The sequence below is a fragment of the Sceloporus occidentalis genome, unplaced genomic scaffold (genome assembly GCF_023333645.1).
Source record: "Sceloporus occidentalis isolate IW3139 unplaced genomic scaffold, rSceOcc1.0.p SCAF_224, whole genome shotgun sequence".
NCBI classification, from domain to species: Eukaryota; Metazoa; Chordata; class Lepidosauria; order Squamata; family Phrynosomatidae; genus Sceloporus; species Sceloporus occidentalis.
This window is the reverse complement of record NW_028317204.1, coordinates 22,308-49,831: the sequence shown is the minus strand read 5'-3', so window position 1 is coordinate 49,831 and position 27,524 is coordinate 22,308. Positions and strand designations below refer to the sequence as shown.

At 43.8% G+C, this 27,524-nt stretch overlaps 1 protein-coding gene across 1 annotated transcript in view; it reads left to right on the top strand.

The window, feature by feature from the left end:
• Positions 1–4,793: 4,793 nt before the first annotated feature.
• LOC149276792 (mitogen-activated protein kinase kinase kinase 3-like) overlaps positions 4,794–27,524 on the top strand; it is a 43,175-nt gene continuing 20,444 nt past the window's right edge. The window contains exons 1-3 of the mRNA XM_089503264.1: positions 4,794–4,822; positions 5,174–5,301; positions 18,690–18,787. Of these exons, the coding sequence (XP_089359390.1) occupies positions 4,794–4,822; positions 5,174–5,301; positions 18,690–18,787 (255 nt within the window). The remainder of the gene's footprint in view (positions 4,823–5,173; positions 5,302–18,689; positions 18,788–27,524) is intronic.

The window sequence follows — 27,524 nt, the reverse complement described above, 5'->3', positions numbered from 1 at the left end:
GGACTCGGTATATGAAGCTTCGCAGGGCCTTACGCTGGGATTGATGGGGTTAATTATTGACCCCTCTTGCTTTAGCGAATACACCCCTGTAACGTAGATTACATTTACAAACAGTGAGCGCTTGTGTCAGCCCCATTTAAAATCTATTTGCCTGCCGTGAGGGAAAAAATTGCCAACGAGGTCATCTTGATAATTAAAACGCGTTATTGGAGCTTTTTGCTGGGCTCCCCATCGCTTCCGCCCGGCGCTCTCGCTTTAAGGGGAAGCTCCTCCGTTGCCGGCCCCGTCGGTTGCCGGCCCCGTCGGTTGCCGGCCCCGTCGGTTGCCGGCCCCGTCGGTTGCCTTTGCCCTTTGCTTGGTTCTCTGGCGTGTCTCTCGGCATGTTTGCCGACAGTTGCTGCGTGCGTCATGTGTTAACCCGTTAAGTGCCACTCTGAAAAGGCAACACAATTTGTAGTGCATAATTAATAAAAATAAAGTATAAAAAATAATAACAAATAAATAAAAGTTCAGCAGCAAAGCAGGCCCCCGTCTAGTCTGCCGTTTTTTCCCTGCTGTAAAGACTCAAACCTTAATCAGTCGTTGGTCTCGTCATGGATTCAGGAGCCGTGTGTCTATCCAATGCATGTTTAATACCCTCACTGTATTACCCTCTACCACCTCTGCTGGGAGGCTGTTCCACTTATCTACCAACCTCTCAGCAAAGCAAAACTCTTACATTCCATGTAAGCCTCTGACCCTCTATTGTTAGATTATGGTCTCTTGGTCTGTCATTTCCCCGCCTGTCTTCTTTTGTATAGAGGCTCTGCGCCTTTAAAATGAGTTAAATGCGTTGTCGGGGCCCGTTGTGAGATGAAGTGTACAGGTGTGTGCGTGTGTCATGTAATGTTCAGAGGTGTTTGTACCGAAGAACCGCTGTGTTTTGCAATAAAGGCGAGTCTAAAGGTTAAATGTTAAAATGTAAAGCTATTTCCGGGGTAAACCTGGCGGTTTCACAGATGAAGTGACGAGGCAGCAAATATGAGAACTCGGCAACTAAATGCGCAGGAGAGTGAGGAGGACGTGATTAATAGAACAGGTGTTTAAATGGGATCTCCCAACATGTTATTGTTATTCCCAGTATCAGATTAAAAATAAGTTTTCAAAGATATCTTACTGTTTTCTTTGTTACCCCATTTGAGTTTTTTTGCCCCATAATATAATGTTTTCAGGCAGCTGCATATCAGCCATTTGTATGATTCTCGCCCTGACTCTTTATCATACTGCCTGTGGGGAAGAATAGAATGGCTCAGTCTTAATCACCCATTTGGACACTCTAACTAATGAAAGTCTATGGAGGAACTGACTTCATTAGCATCGCCATAAAGCATCAGCTCAGTGTGGTGTTTGAGCCGAGAAAGTCACCCAAAATATCACATGACTGACAGCAACGGCGGCTCCAGGTCTGCAGATAAAGGGAGTTTATTGGAACAAAATGAGATAAAACCAGGTTTTTGTCAACATGACCGACATAACTGTATACAGCCCTGGGGGTTTATATTACTGTATACAGCCCTGGGGGTTTATATTACTGTATACAGCCCTGGGGGGTTATATTACTGTATACAGCGCTGGGGGTTATATTACTGTATACAGCGCTGGGGGGTTATATTACTGTATACAGTGCTGGGGGTTATATTACTGTATACAGCGCTGGGGGGTTATATTACTGTATACAGTGCTGGGGGTTATATTACTGTATACAGTGCTGGGGGTTATATTACTGTATACAGTGCTGGGGGTTTTATTACTGTATACAGCGCTGGGGGTTATATTACTGTATACAGCGCTGGGGGGTTATATTACTGTATACAGCGCTGGGGTTATATTACTGTATACAGCCCTGGGGGGTTATATTACTGTATACAGCCCTGGGGGGGTTATATTACTGTATACAGCGCTGGGGGTTATATTACTGTATACAGCGCTGGGGGTTATATTACTGTATACAGCACTGGGGGGTTATATTACTGTATACAGCGCTGGGGGTTATATTACTGTATACAGTGCTGGGGGGGTTATATGACTGTATACAGTGCTGGGGGGTTATATTACTGTATACAGCGCTGGGGGGTTATATTACTGTATACAGCGCTGGGGGGTTATATTACTGTATACAGCGCTGGGGGTTATATTACTGTATACAGCCCTGGGGGTTTATATTACTGTATACAGCCCTGGGGGTTTATATTACTGTATACAGCGCTGGGGGGTTATATTACTGTATACAGCGCTGGGGGTTATATTACTGTATACAGCGCTGGGGGGTTATATTACTGTATACAGTGCTGGGGGTTATATTACTGTATACAGCGCTGGGGGGTTATATTACTGTATACAGTGCTGGGGGTTATATTACTGTATACAGTGCTGGGGGTTATATTACTGTATACAGTGCTGGGGGTTATATTACTGTATACAGCGCTGGGGGGTTATATTACTGTATACAGTGCTGGGGGTTATATTACTGTATACAGTGCTGGGGGTTATATTACTGTATACAGTGCTGGGGGTTTTATTACTGTATACAGTGCTGGGGGTTATATTACTGTATACAGCGCTGGGGGGTTATATTACTGTATACAGCTCTGGGGTTATATTACTGTATACAGCCCTGGGGGGTTATATTACTGTATACAGCCCTGGGGGGGTTATATTACTGTATACAGCGCTGGGGGGTTATATTACTGTATACAGTGCTGGGGGTTATATTACTGTATACAGCGCTGGGGGGTTATATTACTGTATACAGTGCTGGGGGTTATATTACTGTATACAGTGCTGGGGGTTATATTACTGTATACAGTGCTGGGGGTTATATTACTGTATACAGTGCTGGGGGTTTTATTACTGTATACAGTGCTGGGGGTTATATTACTGTATACAGCGCTGGGGGGTTATATTACTGTATACAGCGCTGGGGTTATATTACTGTATACAGCCCTGGGGGGTTATATTACTGTATACAGCCCTGGGGGGGTTATATTACTGTATACAGCGCTGGGGGTTATATTACTGTATACAGCGCTGGGGGTTATATTACTGTATACAGCACTGGGGGGTTATATTACTGTATACAGCGCTGGGGGTTATATTACTGTATACAGTGCTGGGGGGGTTATATGACTGTATACAGTGCTGGGGGGTTATATTACTGTATACAGCGCTGGGGGGTTATATTACTGTATACAGCGCTGGGGGGTTATATTACTGTATACAGCGCTGGGGGTTATATTACTGTATACAGCCCTGGGGGTTTATATTACTGTATACAGCGCTGGGGGTTATATTACTGTATACAGCGCTGGGGGGTTATATTACTGTATACAGTGCTGGGGGTTATATTACTGTATACAGCGCTGGGGGGTTATATTACTGTATACAGTGCTGGGGGTTATATTACTGTATACAGCGCTGGGGGTTATATTACTGTATACAGCTCTGGGGTTATATTACTGTATACAGCCCTGGGGGGTTATATTACTGTATACAGCCCTGGGGGGGTTATATTACTGTATACAGCGCTGGGGGTTATATTACTGTATACAGCGCTGGGGGTTATATTACTGTATACAGCACTGGGGGGTTATATTACTGTATACAGCGCTGGGGGTTATATTACTGTATACAGTGCTGGGGGGGTTATATGACTGTATACAGCGCTGGGGGGTTATATTACTGTATACAGCGCTGGGGGGTTATATTACTGTATACAGCGCTGGGGGTTATATTACTGTATACAGCGCTGGGGGGTTATATTACTTTATACAGCTCTGGGGGGGGGTTATATGACTGTATACAGTGCTGGGGTTTATTTTGACTCCAAAAGGCGATCGGATTTCTCCTTGGATGAAAAAGCTCTAAAATATTAATGTTTATTCTATTATTTATAGCGGTTTTGTTATTGGAAAGTGTTTTTTGGAGAAAAGGTGGGCTTGATGTCTGTTTATTTCTGCCCGGTGATGTTAGAGACATATTGACCTCTTGATAGCGTTATTATTTCCCCGAGACGTTGTTTGCCATTGTGCGCGTTTCAGTCACACATACCCCGGTTCTTCCTGTTGGGGGGTAAATAATATTTAATGCCAAACACTCGGCCGGTTAAGAGCCTTGTTTTGGGGAAGTCGGAAGCACGGAGGGTCCGACGTTGAACGCGTATTTTGCCCGATCCGTTTGTTTTCGTGAAGATGTTTGTGAAACGGAAGTTGGTTTTACACAGAAAAGGGAAATTCTAAGAGGCGAGAGTCCGAAACTTGGCACCGATACATCGTAGATTCGCACGGGCTGTTTATCCTTTGATTTCGTTTCTTCGTCTATTCTTGATAAACCCATCCAACATTTATAAATAGTTTTTTTTTTTTGTTTTTTTTTACTTATTTGTTATTTCAATGTAGATGGAATTTTGCGTTTCTCGGGGTCAATCTGACAAACTATGACCATACCGCACTTCTCCGGAGAAACTCCAGGTCGCAGGTTATGACACACCCTTTCCCCGCCCACTTCCCTTCCAAAAATGGGCAGCTTCCAGTGGGACCGCCTACTGACATCAGCGAGACCACCTGGCACTGACGTCAGAGGGACCGCCTCTCGACGTCAGCCGGACCGCCCGTCCGCATTTGTAAAGTGAGGGCTCCGAGTAGCCGGAGCCTGGATGTTCCCAGTAATGATATGCGACCTCGATTCAGTTCCGTATCGGGTTCTTCCGTATGCCTGACCCAGGGCAGCGTCCCAGCCTCCACCCAGTCCTTAGCTCCATGGCGGCCGTCCTCTATGCCGAACGTCGGTATATAAACGATGCTCAGCAACGTTAATTGCATTAAAACAACAAGGAAACCTTCAGAAAGCTTAGTTCCGTTTCTATGACAACAACCTATCAGCGCCTGCTTTTGTGCCACAGGACATTTAATTGTTCCTGTCAAAAATTATGAATAATGATTAAAGAATTTAATTTTTTTTTTCTAATAACGCATTTAGTAACTTTTAATCGGGGAAAAATATTCTAACGAATCTCGTCACCCTCCACCCTCCACCCCTGCAGCTTGGTCTCTCTCCCTGGCTTGGCCTCCCTACCGCCCACTCACACGCTTTGGTTATTCCCCCACCCTCCCTGGCTTGGTATGGTCCTCCCTCACAGGATGTCCATGTCGGTTGTGGTCAGACGGTGCTGTGTCTCCCTGCGCAGAGTTTTCGATGATGTCATTCGGCTGGAGACTCGCTGTGCCGGCACCCTGAGGCTCCCCGCCGGCCAGGCCACACAACAGAGTCCGTGAGCTGTCCACGGAACAAAGGGGATCCCGCACCCCCCCCCCATACACCAACACATTCATCGTATACTCACCAAAATCCAATTTGAGGAACTAAATAAAAAATTTTTATCCGCAATAAATGATGTTTTAGAAACTTGTTACATTAGTAGTTTTTCCAGTAAGTTTTAATTCTTGAAGACTTTAATGTGGATTCTTCAAAAAGAAAAAGAGAGTTGCCTGATCTAGAAGCTGCAGTTCTTTTGCTGCAGCTTCCCTCCTCCCAGAGCCGAGCCTAGGTACCGTGATGCTCTACATAGCAGGGGTGCATCGGGCGGGGAGTGCAGGGTGAGGGGTAAAGTCTGCGTCGGCTGAATCGGCACAGACTTCATGGTGCGCCCCCTCATGCTTAGCGCCTTCTTTAAAATCGGAGCGCTGAATGTCGCTGACCCATTCAGTGTAATTATCTATGGGGGGGGGCAAAGATGTCACTGACAAACTGTTCTGGCACAAAAATGGCATTAAGAATCTGTTTGGGCACAAAGATGGTCCTGACAAGGTGTTTAGAGGTAAAGATGGCACTGACTTGCTGTTTGAGGGCAAAGATGGCACTGACAAGCTATTCGGGGGGCAAATATGGAACCAGCAAGCTGCTTGGGAAAAAGATGGCGCTGGCGAGTTGTTTTGGCTGAATACATATCCTGTACTATATATAATGGGGGGGGGGGGGACACGCAGCTTGTCATATGCTTATGATAGTTGAGAGGTCTCTTTAAATATTTGCGGGGTCCTCCTTGCAAATGGATGTGGGGGAGGGGGATTTAGAGTCTGAAAAAATGTTAAAATAAACCCAGAAATAACGTCATGGTGTCCTGTGCGCAGCGTTCCGTTATCACAAGGAGTTTGCATGCTGTTCTCTTGTATAATACACAGTGGGCTCATCAAATATAAAAAATAACCCTTATGCAGAAAAGAAAACCTGAGATCATTTGCATTAAAAAAAACCCCAAGATTTAACTCGGGGGGCTCAAAAAATGTTATTCCGACGAGAGATAAGAAAGCAGTACAATATCTCTGATTCCAGACACTCACACAGGTGAACGCGGACATTAAGCTTTTATTGCTTCTTATAGAACTATGTTCTTGCCAAATACCTGTAAGCTCCGAGGGGTTTATTCACTAAAGCTGGCGTTTGCAGGAGAGTTGTAGTTCAGGTGGACCATTGCTGGCCCTGCATAATGTATAGCGCATTAAATATGCTTTATACAGGGCTGCGCAAGCCGCTCTTGGAGCAGGAGTCCACTGGGGTCGGGTCTCTTCTGCAAACTCCTTCTTTAGTGAATAAACCCCAAAAAGCTGCTAGAATAGAACGTTCGCCGGTTTAGTTTGAGATCTGCTCGGTGGTGCCTGTGGTGGCTACTCCAAGAACCCTAGACGACTGTGGCATAGCCTTCAAAGATTTATCGGTCACACCAATCCTTAGAGAGCCAGTTTACCAGTTTCTCCGGATTGTCCTCTAGATTGTAAGCCTGCAAACCAAGCCCCCCTCAGTTCTAGTTCTGTCCGACCCCCTGAATGTAGGGACTGTAAGAAGCGCTGCGTGAGTTGGCTCTCCAAGAATAAATAGTAATAATAATAATAATAACGGCCGATGTACTCGGTTGCCGTGCGGTCGCCAGCTGGTTACACACCGACACTCACAGCAGAAAGTGTAACGCGTGGCCGCATGTATCCAGCGGGCATCCCACGCGTGTCATGTACAAGCCACCGGCCGTAAAGTACCTGGACTGATTAATACTTTCTGATTTCAGGGTTTTTACCCCAGTCTGTGAGTCATGTGATGATTCGGCTGAGGGTCACGCTATGGGGATGATTCACTCACATTCTAAATGGATTTTGTGAAACTTCTCCGACTCGATTGCCAGGTATCACAATTAAAATGCTTTAATAGCTGGAAAGAGCGGGCCCTCCTCTCCTTGTGCACGGGTGTAATTTCAATCACTGCTCCTTTCTGACACTGATTGGCAGCTTCGAGCCACCAATCAGTGGTGAGGCTCGTTGGACCTCGCAGGAGGCAGAAAGCTGCAGCTTCTCCCTAAGCAATGCATTGATTTTTTTTTTACTATTGTTAGCTCATTTGAGCAGAGCCTTCCTCACCTGTTTTTTCAGTAGGTCTACCCATTGTACGGCGCTACGGAATATGATGGCGCTATATAAAACAATAAATAATATTTGTTCCTGAACATCTAAAACTCTCGGCGATGCTGCCGAAGAGCAGAATTTTTTTAAAAAATTGCAAGGCCGGCCCCAAGAGGAAATGTAATCTTATCTTACAATATTCAGGATATGAACTTAATTATAGACAGAAAATTTTAGATCTCGGAGAATGACGAGAGAAAAAAGTATAGAATCACCCAAAAATTTTGATGTATTTATCATGTGTGTAATAAATGACGGCTCGGAACCATCAGAAAAACTCTTACTGGTTCTTTGGACGATGTATGTGATGCCAGAATAATAATAATACTAATAAATAATAAATAATTAATAATAATAAGCTTAATACTGTAATTATTATTTTGTATAGCTAAATGCAGAATTAGAAACATCATTCCGAGAAGTCTTCTGTTCTCATTCATCATTGTTGCCATACAAACCACAATTTTTTTTTTTTTATTAAAAATGCTGAATTATGTTTTTTTTTTTTTATTATTTGATTAAACCTTTACAGGAAAGAACAAAATGGTTTAAATGCATAGGGTGTATATGCCGAGCACACTAGAGAGAGGATGTGATGAATGTCTAGTGGAACAGCAGCTTTAATTTGGATGGTTCTGTATGGTTTCCAGCAGTCTCTGTTCCTTGGGGCAGTGCATGCAGGGGTTAAACGGATAGATTGAGACTTGACGGCTAAATGAACCCACCGGCCATCTCAAATAAAGAACCCACCAATGGCCAACTGTGGGCAAGTGCGTCGGCCACAGCTTTATGTTAACCATTTTAACCAATCAGAGACTCTGACACGTTACTGGCGGCTGCTGAGATTGCTTACCAAGCAGGCAAGCGCTTACTTAAAACGCTGTGAGCTCTCGTCTTCAGATGCCATCAGCCTCCTCTTAGGACTTGGCACCCCAGTTTTGATGGACCTCGTTGTTCTCACGGCCTAGGGACAGGATGCCATGACTAACGCAGAGATGGAACAAGAGGCTAGATGTGGTTGGGACAGCAAATAGGTAGACCGCAGACATGTGCTTGCTAATAAAGCACCCAGTGAAACAACGTTGCACCCTATAACCAATAAACTCCCATTTTATTGGCAGACCTAACAGTCACCCCCTCCCACACTGATGGGTTTCGGGGGTCCTTTCTTGGACTGCGTCGTAACATCATGGTGCACCATGTAATGGCCATACCATTGGGACACCTGACCATTACAACAACAGAAACTTTAATGACATCACATTCTAAATACATAGACATTAATATGAAGCTGACCCCCACCCTTTGCAGCTATAACGGCTTCCGCTCTTCTGGGAAGGATTTCCACGAGATTTTGGGGAGCTTCTGTGGGATTTTTGCCCGTTCATCCAGTAGAGCGTCTGTGAGGTCAGACGCTGATGTTGGACGAGACGCCCGGCTCGCAATCTCCGTTCCGGTTCATCCCAAAAATGTTCTTCCCACCAAACTCACCCAACCCATGTCTTTATGGAGCTCGCTTTGTGTGCCAGGCGCAGTCACGCTGGAATAGAAAAGGCTCTCCCCCAAAACTGTCCCCCACAAAGCTGGACGCAGAGCATCGTCCAAGATGTCTTGGGGTGTCCCTTGCATCGTACCAAGACATTTCGGACAATGCTCTGCTTCCAACTGTGTGGGAACTATTTGGGGAAAGCCATTTTCTATTGCCCACATATTTTGCCCACATCTGAAGAAAACTGCAGAGAGTAGCACCTTCCACCATGTGGGGAAAACATGTTTCTGCGCTGATTTGTACCTGTGATGTCGTGACTCCTGTAACATTAAAGGAGATTTTCTTTGTAGGGGTCCTTGTACCTCCTGGAGTTACCATTCTCCATCTTTGGCTGTAGCCCACGGAACATCTAACGTGTTGGTGTCACCCAAGTCTGGACATTTTATATGATGTATAGAAGTAGGGAATTACAGGGACTATATAGATACTTATTAGATGTTTATGGTATTGAGGGTGGCAGAGTATGGCGTATCTATAGGGTGTGACAACGTAAATAATGCAGCGATGACTGAGCAACTGATGCAGAGTATACTATCAACGGAATACTTTGTATTGTGGAATTGCAATAAAAAAAAAATTGGATTCCAAATGTTAATATCTTCTAGACCAGGATAAGGAGGGCATGGGCAATTCGGGCCACCCTTAGGCTGGAGGAACCAGGCCTTATGCCATGGGCCCCGAAGTGCCGCTGCTCTCCACACCTGCATCCCTGATTGAAGAGGAGCTCTACTATATAATGTCATATCACGGGGGGGTGCAGACGCTCTGTGGCCCCTTCCCCTCTGGAGCTCTGCAAATCCTTCTTGCCCGGGGCCCCCGAAACCCTGAGGGCATCCCTGACCATATTTAATGGCTATTATAAAAAGTATCAGGTTCTGAGACACCTGTTGTGTGACGGGGCTAAAGCTGCTATTTATTCCTTTTTGTAAATTTTTTTGGCATAATTAAATTTTTTTATATTCTATTTTCATGTTAATTATTCAAATTTCAGGGGCCAGCATCTTCTTGGTACATTTTCATGCTTTATTTATTATTGGCTATGAGCACACATTTGTCACCAAGCCTTAAAACACACACACAAAAAAGTAATGGAAATAGTGGAATACAGACATTTTTGAGAGCCAGCTTGGCGTTGCCGAGAACGTTTCTTCCCGCTCTGGTTTCCTCATTGTATTTTTATAGATTTTTCATTTATTTATTTTTTTAAATATTCAACAAAAGAGAATCATGTGATATTCTTGTTGGACTTTTAACGATTATATAGCTGGGTCATATTTTAAAGCACGATTCTGATGCGTTGTTCTAAATGCAAAGCAATCAGGAATATTTAGTTGGTAAACTCAAAAATATCGCTTCACTTTTAGTATTTTTTTAAGCTCCATTTAGGATTTCCTTAACAAATGCGGCTTGATGAGTTTTCTCTCGCTACTTCCTGACGTCGCTGCTGAGTGATGTAATTGTAAGATTTTCTCATCTTTCATGTGTCGGCACGGGATGCAAATCCACGTATCAAGTACCGCTCTGTTCGCAATTATGTTTTAGCCTAAAATATAAATATATATATATATATATATATACACGGTACTAGCCTGGGGCACCCTCTCTCTCCCTTTGTCTCCCTCTCTTCCTCCCTATCTCTCTCTTCCTCCCTCTCTCTCCCTTTGTCTCTCTCTCTCTCTCCCTTTGTCTCTCTCTCCCTTTGTCTCTCTCTCCCTTTGTCTCTCTCTCTCTCTCTCTCTCTCTCTCTCTCTCTCTCTCTCTCTCTTTCTTTGTCTCTCTCTCTCTCATGTTTCTCCACTGGCCCCTTCTTGTTCTTCTGCCTTTTTTCTTCTTCCGCTTCCACCCGGCATCAGCTCCACTATCCATGTACTTTTGCAAAAGGACAGAGCCTTCACGCACACCCTATCCACCGATTGGAGGAACGGGGGACAGGCTGTCCCACTGGCTCCGCCCCTTTTGCACAAGTACTCCAATAGGCCTGAATATTGCAGATGGGTTCGCGGAGAAAGAGAGATGCAAAAACTCTCCTCCAACCAGAATCCATTTTTCGTTGTAGATTTAGGTCCAAAAATTTTAGAAAGCAAAAAAACAAAACAAAAAAACCCCCAAACAACTTGTTTTGGCCTCAAAATACACGCTGGCCTGTGTTAAAACGTTCCTGGCCGCCATCTCTAACATGCGCCTAAATTCTTGCCCTGGATTAGTGTGAGGAAACATCCTGCGTCCAGTTGGAAGTCGTGTTAAGAAACAGAATGTACGTGCTGCTGCGAGCCCACTGAAAATCTGTACATTCTGCACTTTCGAGCTGTATCCATAAAAAAAAAAAAAGATAATTTCTCTGCCAACAGAGCAGAACGCAGAAGAATAGCGGAAAGAGAATATACACATTAAAAACGTTCCCGGATTATTTATTATCTGGTTCATTTTTCCCATGGAGACGGTTATTATTTTCTACCAAAAGTCCCTGACACCTCCTGTGAAATATATATATATATATAAATGCATTCTTCTAAAAATACAATACAATAAAAAAAGATACACAAGAGTCTTCCCTGCAGCAGGAGCAGCCCTCCTCCTCCATGGGTCAACTATTCCTGTCACTGATTGGCTGCTTGGAGCAGCCAATCAGTGGTAGGAAAGTGTTCCTGTGGAAGTCAATGGCAGCACCTTCCACTAATGGAAGTCTCAGTATTTCCTGAGCCAGAGATGGAGCTCCCTGGCAGTAATTATATGTCCTCCGGGGCATTTAGCTAGGGAAGGAGGGGCAAATGCATATGGGGGGGGGGGGGGTCAGCAGAATGCCTCATGCATTAGCAAAATAGAGAATACAAAAATTTAAGGGGGCCACGGGCAGGCCCGGACTGGGACAAAAAATAGGCCCGGGCATTTAAGACTGAGCAGCCCATTTTTATTTATTTATTTATTTTTAAAGCCCACCCTTCATGTACCATCTTTGCATTTCCCCAAATCACTTAAACATTCATAATAGACACAAACACTTACTCATTCACACAAATCAATAACACATATTCATTAATGCAGTCTCACAAATCATTCAAGCAATTTATCCACACATGAATTCATTAATTCTCATACGCATTCACACAATTCATCCACACATTTATTCATTCATTCTCATACGCATTCACACTACCCCCTCTCCCCATCTTATCTGCCCCTTCTCACTATGTTCCCCCTTATCACTATGTACCCCAGTCCCCATTTCTCAATATGTACCCCCTCTATCTAACCCCTCTCCCCCCTCTCACTGCACCCCCATCCCTTACCCTACTTACCTTGTTGCCGGAGTAAGCAGCAACTGCGACCGGGTCCGCCACTCTAGGAGGTCGGGAAGCCCCCACCAGGGCCGGCCTTAGGGGTGCGCGGCCGCACAGGGCTTAAATTAAAACATCGGGTTTGTTTTTTTTTTACTTTATTTAACATCCCCCATGTTAAATAAAGTTAAACAAACTTTATTTAACATGATGGATGTTAAATAAAGTAAACAAAAAACCCCCCCCGATGTTTTAATTTAAGCCGTGTGCGGGCGCGCACCCCTAAGGCCGGCCCTGGTGGGGGTTGCCTGGCCTCCTAGAGAGGCGGACACGGTCGCGGTTGCTGCGGGCTTAAGGGGCAGGTGCCCCTTATGCCCTGCGTTAATGCGGCCGCATAGGCCCAGTCAGTCCGGTCCTGACTGAGCCTATTTTAAGGTAGGTGCCTGGAGCTGCAGCTCCATCAGCCCCTACCTCAATCCGGCCCTGGGCCACCCGGCCCACCAGGAAAATGCCCGATGGCCAGTCTGGGCCTGGCCACGGGGCATTAAATCACTTATGCCTGGATGCCCCTTTAAAGCAACATTGGAATGGTGACAATCCCAGTTCTTATACCTGAAAGTTCCTTTAATACCCCCCATGGGATACGATGGCCTTACATATAAAACAATAAATAATAATCATATTTTTGAATTTATAGAATCAGCAGAGTAGGTGGAAGGTGGATGTTTGAGAAATGGTTACATTATCCATAACAAGGCTAAGCCTAAATCAAATACGGATCTCTGTTAAGTGTCCTTAACCTGCTGTGAACTGATTTATGGGACTAATTGCCGAGGTGACACAATGTGGCATTCATGGGAAAAGCTTTTGAAAGAAGGTACGTTTCGCAATCCCAGATGGCCGTTCCTAATGTATGGGACGGCTTTAGCTAAATTTTAGGCTGGAAGGAACTTTTATTAGTCTACTTTTCCCAAAATGTTGCAACTTTTTCATCTTGTTCATTCGTTTACTTTTAATTCTTTTATTTGTGTATCCAGTAAAATCATTTCATTCATTTATCGTACGCGAGAGGTCGCGGGGACCCACGGGCAGATTCGCAGGGTCGCAAAACGTAGCTGTGATCACCCTTTTCCCCAATTTCCAGAATTCCAACCCAATTTAACATTATGGACTTAAATTTGAGGCTAAATATTTTAAGCAAAAGTTCGCATCCAGTATATGTTGTGATAACGCATACATTCCCACTTATTTTGTCATCTATAATGTTTATTCGCCCCTTCAGTCCTTAAGCGGCGGTGCAGTTGGTATGTGTTGGTTTAATCTGCTCTTTTCGTTATTACAGACTCGACGGCTGCATCGAAGGAAACATTGTGATGCGGACTTGAAATCGTCGTAAATATGGGTAAGCTAGGTTGGTTTTTATTTTACTCTCATTAAATCAGCATTTTATTGTTCAAATGTAAAATTGGACAAACACGGCGACTTAACGCCCCTAACATAGTGATTTAGGTTCAAAGAAGACATGAAATTCTCCCCCACTGTTACGTAACTCAAAAAGGGGAAAACATACTTCTTGGCTTCTGATTTCTAACTGGATCAACAACCTCTAACTAATCCCGTCCTTATAACCCGTTATATCCTGTATATTCCTCATATTATATATTATATACTCTCCGGCCGTATAACTAATCCCGTCCTTATAACCCGTTATATCCTGTATATTCCTCATATTATATATTATATACTCTCCGGCCATATAACTAATCCCGTCCTTATAACCCGTTATATCCTGTATATTCCTCATATTATATATTATATACTCTCCGGCCGTATAACTAATCCCGTCCTTATAACCCGTTATATCCTGTATATTCCTCATATTATATATTATATACTCTCCGGCCGTATAACTAATCCCGTCCTTATAACCCGTTATATCCTGTATATTCCTCATATTATATATTCCATACTCTCCGGACGTATAACTAATCCCGTCCTTATAACCCGTTATATCCTGTATATTCCTCATATTATTTATTATATACTCTCCGGCCGTATAACTAATCCCGTCCTTATAACCCGTTATATCCTGTATATTCCTCATATTATTTATTATATACTCTCCAGGATACCTGAAGCTTTAAATAGAATATGATGCCCGGAATGTCTCTTTAATAAATAAACCCAAACATATATTTAGAAGATAAATTCCACGCTGTTTACTGGGGCGCTTAGCGAGCTCACCACAAAAAAAACCTCTAGTTTGTGTGAAGGCAGAAAATAATAATAATAAACAGTTCTCTTTTTTTTGTGCAATGTGATTGGCTGATGGGATGTGACTTCTGTTAACCTCTTCCGCTAGACAGGAACAAGAGTATTGAGGTTCCGCATGCTCTAAAAAATGTCTAGAATTAAACGCGGCCGTGTTTGTAACTGAAAGCATTTCCTTTGTCGAGTAACATTGCGCGCTCGTTATTGTATGTCTGTCATTGATAAATAACTCGGTGGCGCTGATCTGTTTTATTTTTGTCCCCGTTCTCCTGATAGCGGGTGTATTTTTAGATGATATTTATTTTTTTAATTTCCTCCGGGGCATTTTGTTGTTATTCGCTGTGTCTGATGATCGTCGCGCGTGCACAATGTATCGTAGCGTTCCTGTTCCAAACCGCCAATCATTTTAAGTGAATAAAGAAGGGCGTTATTTAAATGGCGTGTGGATAGAGGAGGGCCAAAAGGGGCGGGGCTTTAGCATGGTTTTTAATCTGAATGATACACTGATCGCGATTAAACAATATTATTTTATTAACCCATTCCCTGCTGTTTCTATACACATTATCGGCGCTTTTAGGGCTGTAGAACCCTGCGGTACCCTCATACCCAGCAAACATTCTGACCTCCTAGAAAAGAGGGGCTTCAGGGGAGGAAAAAGGGGTATCGGGGGAGGGAAGAGGGGCGCCAGGGATATGGGTCTTCAAGAGGGAATGTTCTACTTAATTGGTGACACTTGGCAGGTATTCAGGTCTCGATGATAGAATTATGTTTGTTTGTTTTGTATCCTTGGCTGCACCGTACAGACATGTTAATAGTTAATGGGATATGGCTGTGGGTTCGGGGGAAGGGAATGTGGACGAACGGGTCAGTATGGTGCTTATAGAAGCATTTTATCTGTAAGGGTAAAGCGGGGTATCATAAACACGTCGGCTGCCAGCATTTACTGTGCCTATTATATGGAATTCAAATATTAACTCTTTCATAGCCCACTAACCACGAGCGCCAGCAAAACGGTTCTAATAACGGTCTTTATAAAAACCATGACTCTTCGGGGGGGGGGGGACATAATCGGAATCGGCAGCGGTATACTGGAGGGGCTGATCCGCCCGGGGGACACTTTTCAGGTGGTGCCACACCGACACGCCAGCCGCTTCCACACCCCTGGCTCCTTTCCCGCAGCTCCGTGGGAGCAATTTTACGACACGCCCCACTCTCCGCCTACTCCTCCTCCGACTTGCATGCAGCATCAACGGGACCGCCCACCAATGTTTTGACTGCCTGTTTCAGCCCGCTAAATTACACGTAAAACAATGTGCCTTATTGCGCAACTTGACATTAGGTTCCCTCGTAAACCGTTTATTGAGGGAATTAGGACTTGATTAAAGTGATTAGGATCAAACCTGAAAAACTAGAATATTTTATTGATCACAAATGATTCGTCTCTTCCCCTGGGAAGCTGTTCCACTTATCTACCACCCTCTCAGTAAAGTAAAACTTCCCTAGATTCCTTCTAAGCCTCTGACCCTCTAGCTTTAGATTATTACATGCCAGGGGGGGGCTTTTGACGCTAGTTTTGCCCATCAATTAAGTAAACAGAATTTCTTTTGCCATAATTATCCCTTTAATGGCCGTTCTCTGTTCTGTGGAGTGCGTTTTCTCCGTGGCTCCGGGTGTTTGTGTGACTTCACGCTTGTTCTTGTGTCCTAAAGCATAGATTTATTTAACAAAATCTAATAAACACGTTTAGCGTTGTTCTGCAAACTGCGACGTCCGTTCTCCGGATACAGTAATATAGCCCCAGTGCTGTATACAGTAATAACCCCAAGCACTGTATACAGTAATATAACCCCCAGCGCTGTATACAGTAATATAGCCCCAGTGCTGTATACAGTAATAACCCCAAGCACTGTATACAGTAATATAACCCCCAGCGCTGTATACAGTAATATAACCCCCAGCGCTGTATACAGTAATATAACCCCCAGCGCTGTATACAGTAATAACCCCAGCGCTGTATACAGTAATATAACCCCAGTGCTGTATACAGTAATATAGCCCCAGTGCTGTATACAGTAATAACCCCAAGCGCTGTATACAGTAATATAACCCCCAGCGCTGTATACAGTAATATAACCCCCAGCGCTGTATACAGTAATATAACCCCAGCGCTGTATACAGTAATATAACCCCAGCGCTGTATACAGTAATATAGCCCCAGTGCTGTATACAGTAATATAGCCCCAGTGCTGTATACAGTAATAACCCCAAGCGCTGTATACAGTAATATAACCCCCAGCGCTGTATACAGTAATATAACCCCCAGCGCTGTATACAGTAATATAACCCCCAGCGCTGTATACAGTAATATAACCCCCAGCGCTGTATACAGTAATATAACCCCAGCGCTGTATACAGTAATATAACCCCTCGCGCTGTATACAGTAATAACCCCAGCGCTGTATACAGTAATATAACCCCACCGCTGTATACAGTAATATAGCCCCAGTGCTGTATACAGTAATAACCCCAAGCGCTGTATACAGTAATATAACCCCCAGCGCTGTATACAGTAATATAACCCCCAGCGCTGTATACAGTAATATAACCCCCAGCGCTGTATACAGTAATGTAACCCCCAGCGCTGTATACAGTAATAACACCCCAGCACTGTATACAGTAATATACCCCCCCAGCGCTGTATACAGTAATATAACCCCCAGCGCTGTATACAGTAATATAACCCCCAGCGCTGTATACAGTAATATAACCCCCAGCGCTGTATACAGTAATATAACCCCCAGCGCTGTATACAGTAATATAACCCCCAGCGCTGTATACAGTAATGTAACCCCCAGCGCTGTATACAGTAATAACACCCCAGCACTGTATACAGTAATATACCCCCCCAGCGCTGTATACAGTAATATAACCCCCAGCGCTGTATACAGTAATATAACCCCCAGCGCTGTATACAGTAATATAACCCCCGTGCTGTATACAGTAATATAACCCCCAGCGCTGTATACAGTAATATAACCCCCAGCGCTGTATACAGTAATATAACCCCCGCGCTGTATACAGTAATATAACCCCCAGCGCTGTATACAGTAATATAACCCCTACTATCTATTAGTTTATAGGGGACTCTATGTAATATATAGAGGAGGAAGTTTGGAAGAATGGCAGTACTCTGTTGCTAAGCAGCTCTAGTATATCTATAAAACTTGTAATGCAGTTTTTAAGTGACAGGGAGCATTAAGGAGAAAAATAAAATAGCAGATCGGTTTCTTTCACTTGTCTTTGCATGATGCAGCGCTTATCTGGGGATATTTTACGAGGCACCCTTGGTTGATCAGGACCTTTAAATCCAGAGTTGAAAATCTGTTATGGTGATCCATATTTTGCTTTTTTTAAGCTGTTTTTAAAAGGTTAATATAGTAATCCTGGAAGAATTTAGCCTGTTTTGGCCTCTTCTGCCCCAGAAATCCTTTAAGCCAGTAACGTCACCCTCTTATCAGAAAAACAGACGCTATTCAGAGATTGTATGGTTTGTGTTAAACTTAAAGGTGACTCTCCGAGTGCCAAACCAGACGACGTTAACGTCTGAAATGAATGCTGGAAAACAAATGCAGTTTTATTTCAATTAACTTAAAACTTCAAATAAAATAAAATAAAAATAATTGGTGCTTTTTAACTTGGACGTCTAAGATGCTTTGAAAGTAACCAGAATTTTAAGTGCTGACATCAGGCCAAAGCTTTGTCGATGACATCAGCCGTGACATCATAAAAAAACGATTATCATTTCACAATACAGAGCTATTCCAGTTGGTGCTTTTGCTCCGAGTATGTTATGGTTGATATCCCTGCTTGAATGCAGGTGACTCTATTAAGTGCATCTTTAAATAATAAAGTCAAGGTTCCAAAATTAGAGAGATTGGGAAAGTCACTGCTTACACACAGGTAAGGGTGCCTAAAAAGTATACAGGCGCTACTTTTGGGCCAATAAAGGTTTAAATTGTTAAAACCACCATTGCCTCCCTTCCTTCTGTTTTGATTTGTGTTTAAAACTTTGAATGATGCCTCATTAATGGGGTATTTTAATCTTCCTTTCAGATGACGAGGAAGCCCTTAATTTGATCATGAAGGATCTGGCTGCGTTAGGAAGGTGCGGGGGTTTACTTGACAATAACCGGAAGAAGAATATTAAGCAGGTGAGTTATTTTATCCCCAAATACGGTATTTCTTCAATTTAATATTAACTAAAACAGAAACAGCTGTGCAAAAGGAATAAAACTGGGCGAGGAGCAGCCAAATTCACTAACAAGGTGAGGTTACCAAGGACAGTTCAATGTCAAACGTCATATACCATGGCAAGACTGAGAACAGCAACAAGCCTCAGGTTAGCTACACCGCTTCAGCGAGGTCTCACCAGGCAGACAGAAGTTTCCAGATGTTCTAAACAGGCCCTTTTGAAGGAGAACAAAGAAACGGACACTGTTGAGGATCATAGACGCGGAGGCGAGATTGTCAATGGGTTGTGGTTTCGGCCCAGTAAGGTATCTTCTGATTTTCATAAAGATCATTTTCCACTAGAGAATGTGGAGAAACATTGTATCTTCTCTGGTCCTAGCCTGGTTAACAGGATTCACCTGCTTAGGCAGCCCCAATGTCTGCACACTTACACATGCGCAGAACCCTAACTCTTCTTCCCAACCAGTGCTAGCTAAGCGGTCAGACGGTGTTTCTCATGGAAACGCTACACAGAACCGAAAAGGATAGAGATTGAGAGACATTTCTTCCCTTAAAAAAGGGATATTGGCCTTTATTGTATCCATCGGGCAGACCAGAAGGACCAAATGGTTCTTATCTACCTGCAACTTCCACGTTTCTTCAGACAAAATGCTTAGTGTTCCGTTGGGTTCAAAGTTCTACTATACCTTTAAACATAACTGGATTCTTGCGAAGAAGACAAACCTATTCCTCCAACATCCCCAAAATGTTGGGAATGTAGCTTACACATTACTATTATTATCCATTAATTTATATAGCACCACCATATTCTGTAGCGCTGCTTTCCCAGGGGAGCCGTTACTCACTGCTTGCAGATAGTGATAACGTCGCCAACAGACACTTTTAACCTTGATGGAGAGATAGAGGATTTAACAAGAGTGAAAACGAGCATTCCTTACTGCTGGCATGCGATGTCTGATTGGCTGAGACATGTGCCGACATCATCAGCGTACATCTGCTGACATCAGAAAACAAGGCAGATTTCGGTGGACAAACACCTTCTTCTCTGAAAATGCCAACAGAGACTAAAAAGTAACTCTGTCGGAGAAGTCACGCTTATCTTTTATGGTTCTTTAACGGAACAAACGGATACATTTACAGAGAAAGTGTTATGTAATTAGAATGTGGCACTGAAAAAATTGATAAAAAAAAAAAAGCCAAAAAGGGAACTTACCCTTCTTCTGATGTAATGAGTCATAGTTCTCCATTTTGACTACATTTTATATAAAAGACAGATACTTAAAATAAATACTTTATAAATTACCAAAAAAAACATAAAAAAAAATAGCACACAGAGATTTTTTTCTATAGTCTGGTGAGTAGCGTAAGGTTTTTTTTAGGTGGCAGTACCACTTTAAGCCCCCTCCATTCACCGTTACAATGTTTTGTTTTTACAAAACCCTAAAACACCGGAAAGATGTCATGCTGTTCCGAGGACAAGACGGAAAAGCCTCTGTGTTTTGATTAAACGAACGGCCCTGATGACCCGCGACCCCAGCCAGTGACAGACAGTCTGCACTCATGTCTAGCAGGATCTGGAGGAAGGCTGACAGTCTTAACAGGAAAAAGAGTTTTTTTCTTTCATTTTTGGATCTTTCTCTGTGGTGTTGTTTTCTGAAACCTCGCTCAGGGCTCTGAACTTTTGCCTTGTTTACTCTTCCTTAAGTTTGATGTCTTTTGAGTTCAAGTTCACGAAACCACCTGGAGGTGAACTTGGCTGCATCCAAGTTCTAGTTAAGTCGATTAAGAGACAGATACGTCCTTTTAACCCGGTAAGAACCCATGTGTGTTTACCCCAGAGTTCAGTTTGGGGTCAGGCACCTGGCTAATACACTCAGGCCAACTGATAGGGAGGGACTAGATCACATAATCATCCTTAAAGGAATAGTTTAGTCCTCCTAATTGTACTTTTATTTTAAGGCATGTTGGAGTCAGTTTTGCATGGAATCCGATGCATTTTACGGCATGCAAATCGGTGCAGGGATTCTTTAGTTATTGGAATTAGAAAATAAGACTTCTGTCTCTTTTAGCTCCTCCCCTGACTGCCTCTGCTGGAAGCAGGAAGTGTTCGTATGTATGCTGCCTGCACATGCTCGGTAGCACTCCCATTAAATTCACTGAAGCAGCAGCCAATGGCATGTACACAAGTAAAACATCAATTTTCACAAAGCATCCATGTGATTGGCTGCTGCTATTCCCATTGACTAGAATAGTTTTTTTTTTACGTTGGGGTGTGTAAGGAGAGGCGGGGAGGGTAGACCCCATTCAGTAATTGGTTGGGACCTGAGGTGTGGCCACCCACCCGCCTTAACCAAATAACCGTCTTGCGGGAGCTACAATGGGGGGTCTGTGCTGGAACAGGTCTATTGCGTTCATAGCTCCCCGGGCACGTAAAAGTGGGGACTGTGGGGTAGCTGTCTGCGACAGTGCCTGAAAACCAGGACAGTTGGGAGGTATGATTACACTAAACGTCGGTCCTCATAGTGAAGTCGTGAGTTGAAATGTTCAACCCATTTGCAGGCTCGCAGTTTAGTGAATAAGCCATACAATGGGGTAATATGGAAGATGTAACTTGAGAACATGGTGGAAAAGTAAATGGTTCAAATACATCCTCTTTTCGCTGTTTTCTTATATACATAAATAATAAATGCATTTTATTTTGGACATTCCTACGGCAACTTCTGCAAAATATTAGCTGTACGGCGGGAAACGTACATTTTTGGGGTTTGCTGAATGTACGTTGTGCTGGTGGGCAGAAGCATGCTTTTTATAGGCCTTATTAAAGATGCAAGATGGGAACTAAATATTAGACCCAGCTGTGTTATGTTCCCAAGGTTTCACTGTTATGGTGAGATGCTAAAATACAGATACCTACCAGCTGTCCTGAATTTTCAGTAATATTAAAGTGACACTTTATAGTAAATACTATATGATTTTCTATTGGCTGCTTGCCAGCGCTAGAGGTCTCAGCTGTCTTGACATAATGAGTTCCAAAGCTTCGATTATGTTAGCGCCAAGCACCCGTTGTACTTTTAGACTTCTAGGTTTGCATCTCGGGGGTGGGGCTTAAACCAAGCAGCCTTAAATCAGTCAGGGGTATGATGGGAAGTGGGCGGGGCATGGGTGTGGTCACACATTACTCCTCCTTCTCAGAGAAAGAAGAAGGTCACTCAGAGACCCAGAAAGCAGCGCATTAGCCGGAGACTCTGGGTCAAGTGAAAGAGTGTGAGTGAGATAGAGAGAAAACAAACGACGAGATGAAATCCACAATTCTGAGCTCTCTGCATCGTTTTCGTTTGTTTCGTTTGGGGGTCCTTCCCCGTTTTCGGACATTCTTATGAATTAACAAAATTGGCAATTAAAATTTGTGAGACTCTGAATCCAATCTAAATGTCAAAAAGTCAAATAACATTTTTTGCTAAAGCCCTCCCTTATAACCCCATCATATTAAATGGGAGACCAAGCCCTGCGTAATGTATAGTTAATGTGTGAGATTTCTTGAACTAAGTCATACCCACTTGCTTTCACTTTTCCGAAACTTCTGGGTTTTTTTTCTGCTTTTTTATTATTATTATTATTGCAGACGTGACTAATTACTCCACACAGATGAGTGACGGCAGCTACTGTTCTGACTGATTGCGGTTTAACCTAAATATATATACAGAGGGATTTTTTTTATCAAGAACTGTGATGTGGAGTCTGTAAAATCTAAGGGACGCTGCCTAAAAAATTTAATATTGTTGTTTCTTGATTGATGAGAAACAGACAGTTTGGAGTATTTTACGTTCTATTGTATTTAAATAATTTCCACCCCATATGTTTTTCCAGAGGAGTAATCTTGTCACTATAAAAAAAAATTAAAAAAAAATAGTAATAATAATAACAATAATATTAAAAAAAATAATAGCTACTAGTATTATTATTGTTATTATTGCTATTTTTTATTAACACATTTTAATTTATATAATTCATTTATTAATATAATTTCTATAATAAATAATATGATTATTATTACCCTGTTTTATTAAGAAATCCCTTTTTCATTTTGTCGAATTTATTTTTCTAGACTGAAAATCGTTATCCGACTTTTTGTAAGGTAGAGCCGCGTACGTACCGGGGGCGAGACTCTACTTACATCATTATGTAATGCGGTGGAGCCATCTGGCCCACGGGCCAATAGATAGACAAAGGCGATTCAAAACATCCTCTAAGCATTTATGGTTTTGTTATTTACAAAGATAAAATTTGCGCTGGGAACAACTTAATTGTCAGGTGACACAAAAGCAGACACTGATAGGTTGTTGCCATTGAAACAAAAGAAACGTTTCTGTGTTTCCTGATTTTATTAAGAGGAAAAATAAACAAATAAATAGTAAATAAAATCTCCGATCTGCTAAGGTTTATTTGTTTAACATCTCAGAGAGTGCAATGAGTGTCTAATCGGAACAGCGCCTTTACTTTGAATGAGACCGAGTCGCAGGCGTGCGGTTGCCTCTTGTTTGGTTAATGTTTTTGGTAACCTAGCAACTGGCGCGGTGCTTGCCGTCTGCGGACCGCCAGCGTCCGGGGTCCCCGGCGGCGCTGGAGATCCTGAGGTTTCCTGGGAAGAGTCTCGTTGTGATCCGATACCATAACTCAATCCAGATGCCGAGATAACACCGAGGGAACCCGCCAGATGTTTGCCGCCAACACCTGCTTTTCTGTTACTCTCTGCGCAATGATACCGGTCCGCAGGGGAAAAAAAACTAAAAAATAAAAAATAAAAAAAAAATTAAAAAAAATCCATGAGTTCCAGCAAAATGTTTCTTCTCCGTAACGAGGGCAGCAGTAATTCCGTGATACTATGACATCATGTGACTGGATTTTCTAAACTTAATTCAGGGACAGCGGGGGCCTCATAATATAGAAGTTTGTCAATAAACCGAAAATATAATAATTATATATATCTTTGTAAATAAACCGAAAATATAATAAAAATATTAATAAATAATAATAATGGTAAAAATTACAATAATAATGATAATATATATGTTTGTAAATAAACTGAAAATATAATAATAGTTAATAATAATGATCATAATATATATGTTTGTAAATATACTGATATATAATATAATAATAATAATTAACCTGATGCCTCTACTGCACATACAGTACGTTGTCTCTCTTTGCTCAAATGCACAGGGAAAAATCTCTTAAATAAAGGAATACAATGGAATGATCTGTAACCGCCTCACTCAAATGTATAGATTATATATAATAATAAATATAATAAAATATCTGCGCGGAGCCCTGTATGTCTCCCCGCATTCAAGCACTAAAAGAGTTAAACGCGCACACGCACACCTTTTTATAAAAGTTGTAATATTTAAAGGGCCGGTACTTCCTTATTATACATCTATGAGTGTTCCAGGGTGGAATTCTTGTACCCGCAGCTGTCCCTTTAAATACAGCATTGTAGTGTAGGGAATGCCTTAACCCTTTCAGCGACAGAGCTTTATGGACTGGCCTACGTTCCCCGCGTGCGTCGTTTGGTGCTGATGGCCCGTATACCCCCAGCCCCCCCTCCACATGCTGTCTTCTCCCCGGGGCTCCTGTTGGATTAGAATATCCTTGGCTTGGCGCACGAGGGCGTGTTATAAGTTATAAATTATAACGCAGGCATTTCTGCTTTAGCTAAAGACTCAGATTTTCCTTGACGTTTAACGCGGCCGACCATCCAAAATCCCCTTAAATCCAGTTCCGTCTGTACTCGGCTCTGTACCCCGCTCTGTACTCGGCTCTGCAATCCGCTCTGTTCCCCGCTCTGTGCGCGGCTCTGTTCCCCGCTCTGTACCCCGCTCTGCAATCCGCTCTGTTCCCCGCTCTGTGCGCGGCTCTGTTCCCCGCTCGGTGCGCGGCTCTGTTCCCCGCTCTGTACTCGGCTCTGTACCCCGCTCTGTGCTCGGCTCTGTTCCCCGCTCTGTGCTCGGCTCTGTTCCCCGCTCTGTGCTCGGCTCTGTACCCCGCTCTGCAATCCGCTCTGTTCCCCGCTCTGTGCGCGGCTCTGTTCCCCGCTCTGTACTCGGCTCTGTTCCCCGCTCTGTACTCGGCTCTGTACCCCGCTCTGTACCCCGCTCTGCAATCCGCTCTGTACTCGGCTCTGTACCCCGCTCTGTGTACTTCAGAACGCGCGACGGACCTTTACAGATTATTAGCGTTTGTGAAATCGCTCCTCCGATGATCCGGGAAGTGGACCAACGCCAAACAGAAGTGATGAAAATTATACACCGTGCACTAAAAATGTACCGAAAAATGCAAAAAAAGCAATAAACGATGGAGGCGATCCCCCCATACTGGTCCGGTTTAAACCCCTTGGTAAGGAAGCGGATTGTGACGCAGTTGCCGATGGCAACCACTAATTATAGCGATGTACAGAATGCGCGGGATATACGACTGGCAAACTGAACACTCTATACAGCTTTGTCTGCCCCGATGAGGGTCCGGAAGGCAGTGTAAACAATTAACCAGTTGGGTGCAATATCATATCTACCTACAAGCCCGTTTTTTGTTGTCCAGTCCTGATTTTCTGATTGCCCCATGCAGCTTGCCTACTGTCGGGCTCTGAGATTATCTGGGTGCTTCTGTGATGTTGCAGGACAGACCTCCATTGTATTATTATTTGTTTTATATAGCACTGACATATTCCGCAGCGCCGTACAATGTGCTCCAAGGGGGCTCTTTGGGTAACGTGGACGGGGTCATGTATGCCCCCCCCACCCTTCCTGCTGCTTGCTATACCTCCGTGTGGGCAGCTGTAATGTTGGCACAGGTGCCGCCTGTTGGGCGCAATACCGCACCTGGCCTGTTGGTGGCAGTATGACCGGCCACAACCCCCCCCCCCGTTGCCCCGGGGCATTTATTCCAGCGGGGCCGCACGCGCACACAGTTTCTGTTTCCACGGCTCCACGTATTTACTTTGGAACGAGGCCGCGGCAGATTTTCGGACTCGGAGGGGCGATGAGAGGGGGCGGAAGTTTTGGGACGGAACGCAGAATGAATTAGAAAAAAAAAAAGAAAACATGGCTTTGGTTTTTTGGCAGGAGGTTTACAGAAAACAGAGGTTTTCTATCGCTGTTCACCCTTCGCTCGCTGGAAGGAGCTGCCACATCGCAGTGGGGTGCGTGTATACATTATATAAATATATATACCGGTAATATATATCATATAATATAAATGATAATAATCTATCTGTCCTTTAACAGGAGTTTTGCGCACCATGTTTTTTTTTGGGGGGGGGGTTTCTCTCCTGAAATCCGCCATTTCCAACAAGTGCACAACCTTTCCTCCTATCACTCTCAGCCGTCATCCTAATCAACGCATCTGAACGACCAACAACCTCTACAGGTACCCCGGACTCGACCAACTCATCCCTCTCCTCTCCTACTGTATCACCTCCCCTCATCCACCGACTAGATCGTAAGCTCCCGGGAGCAGCGCCCTCTTCTCCTTTTGTACCGGTTTGTCGTTGTGTGCGATTTTTACAGCGCTACGGAATCTGCAGGCGCTATATAAATAAATATAATGTAATGGAGAGGGGTCTCTGATACACTAAGAAATAAATAAAAGGTCCTCGAGAGCAGAAGTCATTGTGTGACGTCATCGATGATCCTTCTTGCGTCTCTTAGAGCTCGGTGATCGCGCTTTACAGAGCTGCCAACTTTCCCCAATTTGCTGGAACAGTCCTGTATGTCGGGTTTTATCTCCCTGACGTTGCGTGTGTTGGTACTGGTGGCGTGGTACTCCTTTAGCATTCATGTGTGTAGGATGATGGTGGGAAGTCCCATCGTGAGACTCGGGAAAGCTGGTACGTATGTCCTTACCGTCCAACCAACGGCAGTGGAGAGGTGCGCTCCGGATATTCCGATTCGGAGCACCGGTCGCCGGGTACGGACGTTCACCGCCGTATAAAAAGGAATTCTGCACATTAGGTGCCAATTAACAACCCGGCCCTTTAAATGTCCCCTCGGGAAACCACCGCTGTCTTTTATACGGGGAGGAACAAACTCCAGATGTCTGAAACTCTATATGACGTGATGTCATCCTGAACGTGATTAGAACCAAAGTAAGGCTGCAGGGAGGGTCTGAAAAGCGATTAACCGTTTGACTGCTGGTCCTGCTGCTGCTGCTTAAGGGGTTAACAGAGGCGCAGCCAGCCGGACTGGGGACGACGATGAGGCGACGCTGGGGCTTTAAGGCAAACAGCCGCCAATGACGTAAGCGAATGTATACGGCGGGACCGCGCTGCTGTCATATGCGTCAAAGAGCGGCGGAGGTTGGGCTGTCCCTTTAAGACATACTGAGAGCTCTGGTCCTGTGAGCTTGCAATCTATTACCTCTGCTCCAGTATCGGGTGCAGGGATCATGTATGAACAACGTCATTGTTGGTCGTAAAGGGCTACTTGCAACTTTGGAATAGTAACTGGACCATTCCGTTGGTTGCCATGGTGATAAGACCACTTTTTCAACTTTGATACATTACATGGATTCAGGAGATACTTGCGGGGTCCGAATGAGGGGTCCGTTCCCCGAATGCCCCCCCTCCAGGGTGAGGAGGAGGGCAGGGAAAGGGTTACTGGTGAAATGTACCAGCTGTACTGCGTGTTTGGTAGTTGGTTC